This window comes from Peromyscus maniculatus, chromosome 13 (assembly GCF_049852395.1).
Source record: "Peromyscus maniculatus bairdii isolate BWxNUB_F1_BW_parent chromosome 13, HU_Pman_BW_mat_3.1, whole genome shotgun sequence".
NCBI lineage: Eukaryota > Metazoa > Chordata > Mammalia > Rodentia > Cricetidae > Peromyscus > Peromyscus maniculatus.
This window is the reverse complement of record NC_134864.1, coordinates 40,212,772-40,229,236: the sequence shown is the minus strand read 5'-3', so window position 1 is coordinate 40,229,236 and position 16,465 is coordinate 40,212,772. Positions and strand designations below refer to the sequence as shown.

General features: G+C 48.4%; 1 protein-coding gene across 2 annotated transcripts in view; it reads left to right on the top strand.

Moving 5' to 3' along the window:
• The first annotated feature begins 231 nt into the window (after positions 1-231).
• Vil1 (villin 1) overlaps positions 232-16,465 on the top strand; it is a 37,721-nt gene continuing 21,487 nt past the window's right edge. The window contains exons 1-4 of one of the 2 annotated variants that reach the window (XM_042260121.2): positions 232-312; positions 12,355-12,439; positions 13,128-13,202; positions 15,981-16,177. In XM_042260121.2, the coding sequence (XP_042116055.1) occupies positions 12,365-12,439; positions 13,128-13,202; positions 15,981-16,177 (347 nt within the window). In that variant the 5' untranslated portion in view covers positions 232-312; positions 12,355-12,364. Of the gene's footprint in view, positions 313-6,151; positions 6,287-12,354; positions 12,440-13,127; positions 13,203-15,980; positions 16,178-16,465 lie in introns of those variants that run through there. The other variant, XM_076550108.1, reaches the window with a different exon arrangement.

Below are 16,465 nucleotides of genomic sequence, written 5' to 3'. Positions count from 1 at the left end.
GTGTGCCACCTTGTCCAGTTTATATCATGATACGGACTGGATCCAGAATTTTACAGCTGACAGGTAAGCACTCTCTCCGCTGGGTGACATCCCCAGGCCCAACTTTGATCTTTGATGTTCTAGCATCCACTACTGCTGTGGGACGGTCTGTATGTCAAATTGCTCTGATTGGTCAATAAATAAAACACTGATTGGCCAGTGGCCAGGCAGGAAGTAGGTGGGACAAGGAGAGAGGAGAATTGTGGGAAGCAGAAGGCTGAGGCGGAGAGACACTGCAGCCGCCGCCATGACCACCAGCATGTGAAGATGCCGGTAAGCCACCAGCCACGTGGCAAGATATAGATTTATGGAAATGGATTAATTTAAGATAAAAGAACAGTTAGCAAGAAGCCTGCCACGGCCATACAGTTTGTAAGCAATATAAGTCTCTGTTTACTTGGTTGGGTCTGAGCGGCTGTGGGACTGGCGGGTGACAAAGATTTGTCCTGACTGTGGGCAAGGCAGGAAAACTCTAGCTACACACTACCCAGGTGCTGGTATTACAGGTGTGCTCCACCACAACTGGCTGAAAAAAAAAAAAAACAAAAAAAAAAAAACGTTTTTTACAATGTAGATAGCTTTGCATCTGAGCAATCCTACCTTTAGGTATTTATCCTGTGGGTGACATGTGTAACACTTGTAAATCTGCTGTGAGTAAGTAGCATCATTGTTTATAATCGCTCAAGTGCTTATAATAATTCAAGTGTTTATAGTAAATACTTGAGACAACCTGCGTTGACCAATAAGGGACTAGTTAAGTAGACCTTGGTATACACCAGAAAATGCTATATGGTCATAAAAAACAAGACAGGTGTGGTGGCACACACCTTTAATCCCAGCACTCGAGAGGCAGAGGCGGGTGAACCTCTGTAAGTTCGAGGCCAGCCTGGTCTACAAAGTGAGTTCTAGGGCTATTACACCCTTAAAGAAATCTTGTCTTGAAAAACCAAAAACCAAACCAAAACAAAACAAAAAAACCTAGAAGGATAGGGATTTACAAGCTAGAACATGATGCATCCATAACTCCCCTTCGTTAATATTCTGACCCCCCCCACCCCCCACCCCCCGAGATTCCCACCCGTGTCCTGACATAAAAGCCTCATTTTCAGGAAAAACTCCTCCTCTTCCTCCTTTCTCCCTGTCTCTCTTTCTCTCTTCATTCCCACGAAGTGTGCACACCTCCGCTTTCTCTTTCTTCCTGGTCTTTCTCGTTTCCTATCTTTCTCTTCATCTCTCTATTATAATAAACTCTCCACGTGGATGCTGCAGCGCCTGGGTACGAATGACTTTCCGCGCACCGCTGCTCCCTCTCCCACTGCATCTGCCCAGCGTGTTTTCCCTCACGGGTGGGATGCCCCGGTCTGGCCAGCTGGGGGTTCCCACTGGTGCATCCATAACACCCTTCCCCAGTAAGAAAGTACTTTTTTTTTTTTTTTTTTTTTTACATTTTGCAAAGAAGAAGGGAGGGAGAAGAAAGGAAAGAAGAAGTCTGGGGGCGGGGGGTTAGTTTAGTGTCTGCCTACCGTACACAAAGCCCTGTGTTTAATCAGCAGCCCTGCAATTTTTACAAAATTAATTACAATGCCGGCGGTGGTGGCACATGCCTTTAATCCCAGCACTCAGGAGGCAGAGCCAGGCAGATCTCTGTAAGTTCAAGGCCAGCCTGGTCTGCAGAGGAACCCTGTCTCAAAAAAACAAAATAACAAAAAAAAAAAAAAAAGAAAGAAAGAAAGAAAAAGAAAAAAAAGAAAGAAAGGAAACCTCCTGCTGCAAGCTAAGCATCAGACATGACCTTGCTTGCGCTGGAATAGCTTGACATTGAGCATCCTCTGATGCAATTCCGTGTCATCACCTTTGACCTTGTGCTGAAAGAATAGACTCATTCAAGGACCAGCTGAATCATCATCCCCTGGGAACTTGTTAGCGACGCAGATCCTCTGGCTCCACCCAGACCTATTGGATTGGCATCTCACCTTAGGAAGATTCCCCAGTGATGTGATCCTTAATGATGGTTTTCTTTGAGAAGCCAGACCTCTAAAGAATTTCTGAAGAAAGTGTTTAATTGGAATCCACTTTAGGCTTTAAGAAATGGTAGGAAAACAAAAAATAATAATAACAATATAATGCCTAAAACTCGATGTTTTGTTTGTTTGTGACAGGCTCTCACATAGCCCAAGCGGCCTTGAATTCACTATGCAGCTGAGGATGGCCTTGAACTTCTGATTTTTCTGCTTCTACCTCCAAAGTGTTAAAAATTACAAGCATGCATCATCACACCCAATATAAAGACATGACTTTTTTTTTTTTTTTAAAGCAAGCTGGGCACATGCTTCATGGCTGACACACGAGAATCATGAGTTCAAAGTCAGCCCAGCTACTGAGTGAGATTCTGTCTCTATAAAATAATAAATAAACCTGAACTTTGACCCTAGGAAAAAAAAGCATTAGTAGGGCTTGGGGAGGTAGCTCAGTTATTATAGTGTTTGCCTAGCATTTACAGAACCTCAAGTTCAATCCCAGCACCTCCTTAAAAAAATAGACGTGGTGCACACCTGTGATCCCAGCACTGGAGAGGCAGAGGTGGGAGAGTCAGAAGTTCAAGATCATCCTTGGTTACAAAGCAAGTTTGAGGCCAGCTTGGGCTCCAGGAGATCCTGTGTGTTTGGGGTTTTGTTATTGTTTCTAAAGCATGAATAAATAATACCATAAGGAAAAATTAGGGCCGGTCCATGAGGCAAACACCCTGTCAAATGGTTCTCTTGACCTAGGTAAGCTAATGTCACAGGAGAAGGCAGAGGAAGTTTTCTAGATTAAAAAACGCTGAGGAGACAGGACAGCTGAAGGAAATAATGGTTCTTGATCTGATTCCATATAAAAAGGCTGATAAGGTCAGTGTGCAGATAATCAGTGGACTATGGACCACAGAGATGATGATGTTATAAATTCTGGTGCAGACTCTCAGTTATGAAGTTCATATTTGAGCTACAGAGCAGAAAGTGATAATCATTAGCTGCAGAGTAATGATATTTAATGAAGCTTACTTTCAAATATATGTTTATACACATCATATACAGATGGCAAATATGCTAACTCCTTAACCCACAGATTGTTGTCACACTTTTCTATATGGTTGACATTTATCATAACAAGAATTAGAAAGTTATGTATTTATTTGGCATTGCATCCAAGGCTTTTCACATTTCAAGCCCACAGTTAATCACTGAGCTACATCTCCAACACTTTGAAACAATTTGTTTTAGATTTATTTATTTTGTGTATATGAGGTAGGAGGTTTTACCTGCATGTATGTATTTGCATCATGCATGTAGCTGGTACCCCCAGAAATCAAAGGAGGGCATCAGATTCCCTGCAATCGAAGTCACAAAGGGTTGTGAGTTGTTGTGTCTTTGCTGGGAACCAAGTCAGAGTCCTCTGCCTGAGCAGCCAATGGTTTTTAACCACTGGGCCATCTCTCCAGGCATAAAACAACTTAAAAAATATATATTTATTTATTTATTTATTTATAGTTTATGTATGGGTGCTCTGCACGTATGCCTGCACACCAGAAGAGGGCATCAAATCCCACTATAGATGGTTGTGAGCCACCATGTGGTTGCTGGGAATTGAACTCAGGACCTCTGGAAAAAGCAGTCAGTACTCTTAACTGCTGAGCCATCTCTCCAGGCCCCCAGCATAAAACAACTTTAAAAAGCATGTATTCTCTGTTGGGTCTGGTTGCACGTGCCTATATTTAAAGTACTTGAGAGAATAAGTTGTGGGGATTATAAATTTCGGTCCTGCAGGGTTGCAGAGCATGGCCCTGTGGTTGATTTTTTTTTTCTTTTTCTTTTTTGGTTTTTCAAGACAGGGTTTCTCTGTCTATATCCCTGGCTGTCCTGGAACTTGCTATGTAGACCAGGCTGGCCTTGAACTCACAGAGATCTGCCTGTGTCTGCCTCCTGAGTGCTTGGACTGACTAAAGGCATGAAGCCACTACCACTTGGCTAAATGTATAGCCCAGACAGGCCTTGACTTTGTAATCCTCCTGCCTCAGCCTCCTTTAGCAAATCTTACTGGCATGGACAACCACAGCTGGTGCTTTTAGAAATTCTTTTTTCTTTCTTCTTTTTTTCTTTTTCTTTCTTTCTTTTTTTTTTTTTTGGTGTAATATGGGCACTGACGGCAGGGTCTTGCACATAGTGTGTGCTGGGTCGCTGCATCACTGAGCCCACACCCACACTGATCATGGATGGAGTCTAACGGCAAACGTTTAGCAAGGAGAATAGCAGGACAGAGATTGAAGAGCCAATCCTGAGAGACTTGTTAACAGGAACTTTGCTGTCATCAGGCTGTCCTGTGAGGAGGCTGAAAAAGAAGATAGAACCCAAATGTATGCGGGCCGGTAGGATGGCTGAGGAGGTAGAGGCACTCATCACACAAGCCTGAAGACTTGATATCTGGTCCTGGAACCCACAGTGCAAGGAGAGAACTCACTTCCGAAAGTTGTACTCGGACCTCCACATACAATAATAACAATTATGACGATAATGATAATAATAATAATAATAATTAATGGTTTTAAAAGGTATTTGTGTGGCTGGAGAGATGGATCAGCCACCAAAAGCATTGGCTGCTCTTCCAGAGGATCTAGTTCCGTTTCCAGCCCCCACATGGTGGCTAACAAGCATCCCTAACTCCAGTTCCAGAGGATTCCACACCCTCTTTTGGCCTCCACAGGCGCCGCACACACAGTACACAGACATACATTCAGGCAAAACAGCCATACACATAAAAATGAATACATAAACCTAAAAGGTGTATGTGCTGGTAAAAAGTATACACACATATGCCATTGAAGATGTATGCTTACAGTAGATATGTAAACACACACACCAGAAATATCTGAGATATTTCAAAATAGATTATGAATACTGACTAATGGGTAACTATCCATCCTGGAGTTTTTTTTTCCTTCCCGTTTTGCTTATGACTGAGTGGACACACACTCCTTTTCATTCACAAGAAAGGGTGCTCCATTATTTCAAAATAAAACAGCACCTGCTGTATGTTTACTCTCTTCCCGGGCTGTGCATGGGCTCTCGCTCTCTCTCGCTCTCGTGCTCTCTCTCGCTCTCTCTCTCTCTCTCTCTCTCTCTCTCTCTCTCTCTCTCCCTCTCCCTCTCCCTCTCTCCCTCTCTCCCTCTCTCCCTCTCTCTCTGTCTCTCTCTCTCTCTCTCTCTCTCTCTCTCTCTCTCTCTCTCACACACACACACACACACACACACACACACACACACAATTCAGTCTCCAGAGCTCTTGGGAAGGTCAAGGGGAGGACCTCCTTCATCCCACCCTCTTTATTTGCCCTCCCTAAAGGACCAAGATTCCGGGGCAACAGTTCCAGAGGCAGCAGGAGGGGGGGGGGGTGGAGGGGGTGGGGGTGGGGTCAGGCCACCCTTTCCAGCTTAAGCTAAAGCTGGGCTCCAAGTGAGTCCTACAGCAGAAGGCAGCCAGGCAGATCCCCAGGTCCAGGGCAGGGAGGTGGAGGTCCTTGGCTTCTGGGAGAAGGCCACAGAGCAGAGTTCAAAGGCACTGGTTTATGGCAACTCATAAAACCTCCAGGTGGAGCCTGTGGCTCAGGAAGGGGGAGGACTGGAAGGGCACTTGTGCCCACTGAGCGAGGAGGATCACGCTGAGTAGAAGAGGCCCGCCTGGAGGGGTGTCAGGGGCCCTCTCTGCCCCAAGGGGGCCCCAAACGTGAACCCTGGCCTGAGTGCCTAAGTTCCAACTGCAAGGCCCCAGGAATCGTCCCCCACCCCCACCCCTTGGCTATGCCTCTAGGGCAGGATAGCAGACAGCTGAGTTCCCCTCTTGGTGGGAAGGAAGAATGGCCCAGGCACCTGTGGCCTGCTCTAGTAGGGGCTGTCCACCTGCAGGGAGAGCCCAGGTCCTGAAAGGAAGTGCACCCCATCCCTCGAGTTCCGGGGCCAAGGGCCAAGGGCGGGGCACACACCAGCTCTGGCTGTCAGGCTGTTGCTGGGCTCTAGGTTCCCAGGGACCTGGGCACCTACTACCCCACCCCCTCATCCATTCTCTCCCTCTCCCTCTCCCTCTCTGGGGCCCTATCTTCCCTTATATGGTGAAGGAAGTTCCTAGGAGGGGGGGTGAGGACAAAGGTCGCTCTCCTGCAGCAGGCTTGCCACAACTTCCTAAGATCTCCCAGGTGGTGGCTGCCTCTCCCGGACAGGTAAAGCAATTGGGTGGGGACCCATGGGGACCACAGGTGGGGGGAGGGGATAGGGTCCTTGCTTCTCTCTGGCAGCCTGGGCTGTCTGGAGCACGTTGGTGCAGGTTTGGGGATGAGGTAAGGCATTCTGAGATTCTGGAAGAAGAAGCAGCAGCCAGCATGCTGTCCTGGGCCTTCAATGAAGGAACTTCACTGGCCTTCCCCCCTGTAACTCACCCTCACTTTATATTGGGTGGCACTTGTGCAGATTGCCTGGGGTTGAGGTGAATCCTGGGGTTCAGATTTCTAGAGTTAAAATCAGGACAGTCTTGAGAAAGCTGCAATTATTAGTCTCCTTAACTGTATCAGTTCTCTCGCTGCTCATTTCTTTGCTCATTTCTTCCTTCTCTGAAAGAGTTTCTTTGCGTCACTGTTCCCCTGACTCTCTTGGGACTTCAGGTCCCATGGATGCTGGGGTTGAAGCGGCAGCCACCAGGAATCCAGTGATTGAAACCAGAGGGAGGGGAGAGGCAGGAGTTGGAGGCTCCAGGGCTGGAGGCCTTTGTCAGGCCTGGATATCACTCCTGTCCTAGAAGTGACCCCTCTGTTTCCCTAGTCACCATGGTCTATTTTAACGGAGCCGGCCATGAAAGCCTAGCCTGCCCAGAATTTTGGGACTCACTCTGTCCAAGGTCATCTGCTCAGGAATCCTCCTGTCACTTGGAGGTTGGGAGTATCTGCTTCTGGTGGGCTCCCGGGCCCCGGTTAGCAGGAGAATATCCTTTGTGTAAGGAAGAGCGACCTAACCCACTGTCTTAGCACACTCCTGTCCAGTTAGGAGCTGCCCACTGGGAACTAAGACTCATAGCAGCACCCTGGGGTTCCCTGAAGTTGCACCCCAAGGATAATAGGGCAGTTGATAAGGAAGGATAGATGGCTGGAGGCCAGAAGACCCTAAATCTCTCTAACACCCAATCAGGTACTCCTTCCATTCCCTGCTCCAGTCTTCCAGCTGTGTGTGGGGTAGTAGTGTATCTAATCTACTACTATGGGCAATGAGCTGGCAGCTCCAAGCATGGGTGATGATTCATGTGTGCAATCTGAGCACTTGGGAGGCTGAAGCAGGAGGATTGCTATATGTTTGAGGCCAGCCTGGGCTATAGAGTGAGATTTTTGGTCTCAAAAAACAAAACAAGAAACCGCTACCATTAAAAAAAAAAATCCCACCTGTGTAGGTCGTGGAGCTTGAGGACTTTAGACTTATATATGGGTCTCTTTGTCACTGTGTGACCGGTCAGGGCTGAGAAGGGCATCAGTCTGGGACACAGTGGAACCCTGAGAAAGGACTCCCTGACAGCCTAAGAATTCTGGGAAGGCTTTCTGTAGGAGTGCGTCCGGATTGAGTCTGGAAGAGTAGGAAAAGGTGGGAAAGCGGTATGAAGGGGTGGAGGGTGGGGGGTGGGGGAGGAGGTGTAGCCCGGGGACCAGGGCAGCAGCCAGGCTCCTCTTCTAGAAGGCAGAGAGCCAGAAGGGTGATGGTGGACAGACTGCTGGGACAGAAGGGAAGGAGGGGGAGGTGTCCGAGATTCTACACAAAAATTCTACACAGACTTTTGGTTCTCTGGGTGACAAGTGTCCTCTTAGGGCTGGGGCCATAGAAGGGTGGGGACCAGGGGTGCGCCAGTGAGTTCAAGCTGAGGGACATATCCACCTCAGGTTCCTTGTGGGCAGGCTGGGGAATGAGGGCCCTCTGGTCCTCCCTGAAGTTTAGGGGAGATGGGAGAGCTGAGGGGTTTGTCTGGGGTCAGTGAGAGGAGTTTGCGCTGACCAACTTGGGTAGGTGTAGAAGCAGCTAGAGGTACCCATGGGGTTGGACTGGCCACCTCTTAGCACCAGCCATCCCCACTTGGCCGAGGAGGCTGTCCTCTCTGTTTAGGTTGTTGAGGCAGGGGGTAGGAGGCCCCCACTTTTCTCCAGGGAGAGGCAGCAAGCCTATATCCCCTCCCTGGTGATAACAAACACCCCCGTGTCTCACATGAGTTCATCCTGCTGCCAATTTGCTCCAGGACAGTCCATCTGGTAGAGCTCTGCTCCTCGCTCACCCATGACCCACATTCCTCTTAAGAAGAGAGTCTTAAGAAAAGGGTAATTGTAACAAAGATGGCGGGGGAATAAAACAGGAAATCCTGTGCTTTGTATTCAAGTTGGTCTTGCTGAACCAACAGAATTGTGTGTGTGTGTGTGTGTGTGTGTGTGTGTGTGTGTGTGTGTGTGTGTGTCTGGGGAACCCTTCATGCTAAGGAATACATGATGTTGGAGGCCATGCCGATAGGGGTATCAAATGGAGTCAGGCCCATGGGCTCCTGCCAACACAGCAAGCAGCCCAAGATGGATAGGTGGTCTGGCTCACCAAGGGGCGGGCTGACCAGAGTGGGCAGAACATCGTAAGATAATCCACCCTGCAGGGCTCAGAAAAGGGAGTCTACAAGAGGTAAAGGCCAAGCTGTTTATTATCCAAGACATGACTCAAAGTCAAAGTGCACAGAGAGATTAGCTGGAGAGATGGAGCTGTCAATGTGGGGCAGCTGACCTTGCGTTTGTTAGTCACTAGGCCAAGGAGCAGTCACGGAGGGTGACTAACTCCTACTCAGCTTGGGAGAATGGGTGGCCGTCGTCCTGGTGAAGAGGGTTGAGAAACGGCATGAGAATAACCAGGGACAAGTGGTTCGCACTGCAGCTCACGGCAGGATCCTGGCCAGTTTTCAAAGGCCTCAGGCCTCATCTCTGGCAGAAAGAGAGTACCCAAGCCCTAAGTCCCACTCTGGCCTAATTAAATCAGAACCCCTAGGGATGCAGGCTCTGAGCTCAGGAGCATCAGTGTTTTTGAAAAGCTCCCAGGTGACTCTGGCCAGCAGCTGGAACAAACACAGCTGCAGGTCCAAACAGAAAGAAGCAGTGCTAGGGACAGCTGGGGAAGGGGAGGCTGCTTCGAGCCCAGTGGATGGAGGGTGGTTAACAGTGGTGGAAGGCTCTCTCTGCCTGTCATCCATCCATCCATCCATCCATCCATCCATCCATCCATCCATCCATCCACCCACCCACCCACCCACCCATCCATTCATCCATCCATCCACCTATCCATCCATCCACCCATCCATCCACCCATCCATCCATCCATCCATCCATCCATCCATCCATCCATCCATCCAAACCTCCCCTTTCTCCTTATTCCTTCCTTGCTTTCCTTTGCTCATTCACCCATCCAACAGAGAGCTGGTATTGTAATAAAAGCTGGAGATTTAATTATTTTTTTCAAAATGACATTGACGGATTGATAGTGTGTATATGTGTAGGCATGTGCATGCACAGCACAGATGTGGCAGTCAGAGAATGAACTCTGGGTATTGTCTCATTCCATTTGAGCCATTTTGCTAACACCTAATTCTTATTGGAAAGCATCTTACGTAGCCCAAGCTGGCCTCAAGCTTGCTATGTAGCCAACGATGACCTCCAACTCCTGCTCTTCCTGTCTCCACCTGAGTGCCAGGATTACAGGTGTTCCACACCACACCCAATGTAATGCAGGGGATTTGGTGCAAGCCACAGAAATGGTCCCTGCCCTTGCAGGAACAGCTGGGCGTGGTGGCGCACGCCTTTAAACCCAAGCACTTGGGAGGCAGAGGGAGGCAGATCTCTGAGCTCCAGGCCAGCCTGGTCTACAGAGTGAGATCCAGGACAGCCAGGGTTACACAGGGAAACCCTATCGCCCAAAACAAAAGAAACAAAAAATATTGTGGGGGGCTGAAGAGATGACTCTGTGCTTAAGAGCACTGGCTGCTTCTCTAGAGGACCCAGGTTCGATTTCCAGTGCCACATAGCAGTGCACAGCTGTCTATAACTCCAGTTCCAGGGGATATGCATATACCTGCAGGCAAAATACCCATACATGCCAGGCAGTGGTGGCACACGTGTTTAATCCCAGCACTCGGGAGGCAGAGCCAGGCGGATCTCTGTGAGTTCGAGGCCAGCCTGGGCTACAAAGCGAGTTCCAGCAAAGGTGCAAAGCTACACAGAGAAACCCTGTCTCGAAAAAACAAAACAAAACAAAACAAAACAAAATACCCATACACATAAAATAAAACAAATAAACCTTAAAATATTCTGGGCAACAATAACAGTGAATGGAGGATATTGGTGGAGCCTGGTGAGGGACAGGCATGCTCTCTGTATTATTATGGTTTACTCAAAAGATGGACATCCATCCATCCATCCATCCATCCAACCATCCATCCATCCATCCATCCAACCATCCATCTATCCATCTATCCATCCAACCATCCATCCATCCATCCATCCATCCATCTATAGAATAGCCCAGTCTGGTTTGACCATAAATTATCCTCTGTTTCAGCCCTTCTTCCCAGTGCTGGGATTATAGTTGTTTATCACCACACCAGGTCATTTTATTCTATTTATTCTATCTATCTGTCTGTCTATCTATCTATCTATCTATCTATCTATCTATCTAGGATTACAGTTGTTTATCACCACACCAGGTCATTTTATTCTATTTATTTATTTAGGAGCTGGGGATGAGACTCTAGTCCTTGTGTGTGCTAAACAAGCTCTCTGCCACAGAGCTACAGCCCCAGTCCCCATTTTATCCAGGTGACTGTGACATTGAACACATTCACAATGCCATGTGGCTCTCTCCACTCTCCAGTTCCAGCACTTTCTTATCATCCCAGTGGGCAACTCTGTGCCCACTAATGCCCTGTTCCTCTTCCCCAAACCTAGTAACCACAGTCTCTGCCCTACGGATTTGCCTGTCTGACTTGGTCATGTAAATGGGATGATTTAATATGTATTCTTTTATATGACTGGCTCCTTTCTCTTAGCACAGTTTGTGTTGGGGGCGTGTGTCATTACTGTACTCCACCATATGACTCACTAGTGTTCCTTTGTGTGGATACAGTACTTCCTGTTTCGTTTACTGATGGACATTTGTGGTAGTCACACACACACACACCCAACCCCTCTTTTTTTTTTTTTTTTTTCTGAGACAGGCTGTCCTGAACTCACTATGTAGACCAAGCTGTGGTTCCACTTTTTTTTTCCCCCGGAGCTGAGCACCAAACCCAGGTCCTTGCGATTGCTAGGCAAGCACTCTACCACTGAGCTAAATCCCCAACCTCATGGTTCCACTTTTGACACTCTTGCGGAATAGAGCCGCTATGAACTTCAAGGACAATTTTCTTTCTTTTTTTTTTCCTGTGTGTGTGTGTGTGTGTGTGTATGTGTGTGTATGTGTGTGTGTGTGTATGTGTGTGTTGTGTGTGTATGTGTATGTGTGTGTGTACAATGTGTGTATGTGTGTGTGTGTATGTGTGTGTATGTGTGTGTATGTATGTGTGTGTGCCATCTTGCTTCTCCCTGCTGCCACCCTGCCTTTTTTTTCCCAGACAGGGTCACCCACTGGCCTAAAGCTTACCATCAGCCAGGCCATTGGCCAAGACAGGGATACGTTAGTCTCCGCCTCCACGGTGCTGGGATTACCAGCACACAGCACCACTTGAAGCTTTTTAATGTGAACCCTGGGCAAGCACTTTACCAACTCAGTTATCTCCCTGGCCCCTTTTGTATTTCGTCTGGTTTGAGTTTCTTTGCATAAAATCGGGCTTAGTGTTACATATCTGCAATCTGAAATAGTGAGTTCAAGGCCAGCCTGGGCTATACGGGACCTTGTCTTAAAAAGCCTACAGGGAGATTGAAGCGAAAGAAGAGGCTTAAACTGGGTGTGGTAGCACACAGGACAGCCTGGGCTACAGAGCAAGACCTTGTTTCAGAAACATGGAGGGAGGGGTGTCTTTTAAGTGCCGGGCTATGTAACTGGTACTAAGGGAGCCAATGTGGGCATTTAAAGAAAGAGGGTCGCCATCAAAGCTGGTGGGAAGGCTGGAGACTGGACTCTAGTGGTTAAGACCCCCAGTGGGGAGACAGCTTCCCTTCCGCCTCAAGTCTGTGGCCTCCACCTGAGACGGGGCACTCCCAGCTCCATGGCCATGGCTTTCCCGTGCCTTCTCCCCTAGGCTCATCACCATGACCAAACTGACTGCCCAAGTCCAAGGCTCTCTCAACACCACCACCCCAGGGATACAGATATGGAGGATCGAGGTAAGTCCTGTCTGGAGGGGACTTCAGGGATTCAGGAGGGTGGAGGAAGCCTGGCATCGCCCAGTCTCCTCCAGCCATGTCCTGCACACCGTAGGGAGCTGCGGGTTCCACCTGCAGCCGGTTCTACCGCTGGTCCCCCCTCCTCTTTTCTCCTTTTCTTCCTCATCTGCCTTTAGCCGTCTCCCACATCCCTGTCCTTGTTAACCCTGTCCTCTGCTCCATTTCCTCTCCGGCTGGCTCCCCCATTTTTTCCTCCCCCTCTCCCTTTTCCCCACCTGCCATTCCTGGGCCCGGATCTTTTTGATTTGGGGTATTTTGTGATGCTGGGGATGGCACTGAGGGCCACACCTAGTAAGGACTCTATTGCTAAGCAACACCCAAGCCTTGCTGGACCCTGCATCCTCAACCTCCATCCTCCTCCACATCTGCTGGTCAGCTTCCCTCCCTGGTGGTTCTGGCAGCTCCTGTGACCTCTTTCTTACCTGGGTCAGTTCTCTCCTTCTTAGGCAAGCTGATGGGGTCCTGTTCCTGGGAGGCCACTGTATTGATCCCAAACGTAGTAGAGCCACATGATTGGCAGGACACACAACAGCCTAGTATGGCTAAACCCGGGCAGTGCTGTGGCTTCCTGGGTAGGCGGGACTACACGTTTGTCACCACGCCCACCGTGACCTCTTTCTCTCCTCAGGCTATGCAGATGGTGCCTGTTCCTTCCAATTCCATTGGAAGCTTCTTCGATGGTGACTGCTATGTAGTCCTGGCTGTAAGTGGGTCAGGCGGGGGGGTGGGGGTGGGGTGGGGGCGGGACCGGGGGCGGGGCTTATCAGAGAGCAAAGCCTGCTGGGTATTAGGGAAGAAACTAGGGGCCGGGGGCTGTGCTGAGAGGTGGTCTGGCTTCACCAAGCAGTGTTTAAAAGAGTGTCCAGGTGCTCACGAACCCATTCAGCCTTGGGGGACCCTTCTGAGTCGGTCCACCTTTAATTGTTACTATATATATATATATATATATATATATATATATATATATATATATATATATATATATATTTGTGTGTGTGTGTGTGTTTATGAACACCATGGAGAGGGTGTGGAGTTGAAAGGATGACTTGGGGGAGTCAGTTCTCTGCTTCTACCATGTGGGTCCCCAGGGATTGAGTTCAAGTCATCAGCCACAGTGGCAGGCATTCTTACCTCCTGAGCCATTTCAACAGCCCTGGCCCCCTCTCTAAAACCCATAGCCATCTTCATACTCCTTCCTGATATTTGCACACTCTGGCACCACCTACACTACTAAAGACACCTGTGCTTTTCTTATAGTGATTTGCTTCTAATTTTTAAAGTTTTTCAAACTTACACTTACTTAAGTTTCATTCATTCATTTTGTGAATCTGTGCGCCAGCGCATGTGCATATACGTATGGTTGCACATATGCCAAGATGTACATGTGGTTGCAGGATAATTTGCAGGAGTTAGGGTCCGCAGTCCACCCCAGGAAAGACCACCACTCATATAAGCAAAGGCAAGAGCGTTTATTTCTCGAGAGAAGAATTCCTGCAATGCAGGGAGGGGTCAGCCACACAACAAAATGGCGATGACCCCCAGAGAAGGTCGCACAGGCTTCTTTTATAGACAACCAGGAGGGGATGAGGTCATCCTGAGCATGATTGGCCAAGCAAGCAGCAGCCACACTCTGATGTTTCTGATTGGCCGGGGCTGTTAAGTGCCTGGTCTACAATATCTCCTGCCTTATCAGAAACTGAAACTGAAACAGAACTGAGACCTAAACAGAAATTGAAACTTAACCGAAACTCAGGCCTAGTAAGGCTGGGGCTGGGAGAAGCCCACCATGGTGCTACTGTGGCCCCTCAGAGACAGTCCCCCTTTTCTGTCATGTGGGTCCCAGGAATCAAACTCAAGTGGCCAAGCTCGATTGCAAGTGCTTTTTACCCAATGAGTTCTCTTGCCTACCTCGCTTCTAAATTTTGAAGATATATATTTAACAATTAACTATAAGTGAAAAGCTGAGCCATGTGTCACAGATTGAAGCAGCTTATTGATGTATTTACACAATCATTTTGTATGCAGTAGTATTTGTGTCCACAGGCTATCTGTGGATTCAATTAACTATGGATCAAAAATATTTGGGGAAAAAATGCATCTGGGGGCCTAGAGAGATGGCTCTTCAGTTAAGAGTGCACACTGCTCTTGTAGAGGACCTGAGTTCGGTTCCCAGCACAGCACCTGCGTGGGTTGGCTACAACTGCCTGTAATTCCACCTCCAGGGAGATCTGATATGCACAAGTATACACACATATACACATACGTACACACATATGTACATGCATACATACATATATACACAAAATTTAAAAAATTTAATTGAACCTGTAGCGAATGGTTATATAGATTTTTTTTCTCGTCACTAGTTTATAAACAGTACAGTATAGTAACTATTCTGACAGCCGCCTGCCTGGTATTGGTATTGTGAATCGTCTAGAGATGACATAAAGTCTAAGAGACACCTGGGATGTAGACTACTGATCTGGCATCCAGGAGGCCCTGCGTTTGTTCTCAGCCCTGCCTGATGGGTGCATTGGCGTACAGCCAGTAATTTCAGCACCCCGGAGGTAGGAAATCATGGGCAGTCATCCTCCACTCCAGAATATTCCTGCCCAGCGTGGGCTACATGAAACCCTGTATCAAAAAACAATAGCAACAACAATAACAACAAAGCTAATTCTTGAGCCAGGGAGATGGCTCAGCAAGAGTAAGTGTCTGACCCCCTGAGTTCAAAACCTGAGGTGCAGCAGAAGGAGAGAACCAAGCCAGGTGGTGGTGGCGCATACCTTTAATCCCAGCACTTGGGAGGCAGAGGCAGGTGGATCTCTGTGAGTTCGAGTCCAGCCTCGACTACAGAGGGAGTTCCAGGAAAGGCGCAAAGCTACACAGAGAAACCCTGTCTTGAAAAACCAAAAAAAAAAAAAAAAAAAAAAGGAGAGAACCAACTCCCAAAAGTTGTTCTGACCTCCACAAGCATACACCAGGGCATGCCTATAACTGTTCTTAAACACACGTAGCATATGCGTGTGTGTGCACACACACATACAATATACACATAATTTTTTAAGCATAAGAGAGGATTTTGCAGATTTCATGTAAACATCACACACCATTTTACAGAAGAGACTGGAGCATGGACAGTGTAGAGCACCCATGGGAACCCTGTCCCTCACAGACCACAAGGGACCGTTGTAAGTTTGCCCACCTTACTGGCCTCCGATAGTCCATACGAATCAGTCCACGCGAGTTATTTTCAAGATGAGAACAAGGTCCAGAGAAGGGGGCGCCACCTCGTGTTTTCTATCAGTGGAGTCAGTGACTGAGCTGGGCCACAATTCAGGGCTCTTGACAGCAGGCCAGAGGCCTCCTTGCACCAGACTCCCCTGTGGCCCAGGGTCCGAGTATGTGGGAGACCACGCAGAATGGGAGAGGGGACCATGGGAACCCAGGTCTCACTACACAGATGCTCCGCCTCCCTCAGATCCACAAGACCAGCAGCACCCTGACCTACGATATCCACTACTGGATCGGCCAGGATTCATCCCAGGATGAGCAGGGGGCAGCTGCCATCTACACAACACAGATGGATGATTACCTGAAGGGCCGGGCCGTCCAGCACCGCGAGGTCCAAGGCAATGAGAGCGAGACTTTCCGAGGCTACTTCAAGCAAGGCCTTGTGTAGGGAGGGGTGCAATGGGGCTGGGGAGGACCCCAAGACATGGGGGTTGGTCCGAAGAGATAGGGCCACCCAGAGACAGGACCTACAGTGTGAGAGACTCTGAACAGTGGGAGGTGACCTGGGCCAGGGAGACAGCCTGACGCTCCGGGGATATGGCTTTTGCTGATTTTTCTCCACTGTTTTACCCCTCACCCCTTATTTCTGCTGTTGCTCCGACCTGGGCCCTTGTCCCTCTGAGTCTACTTTGGCTTGACTTATCCCTTGGGTTCTTCTAAAATCCCGTGACT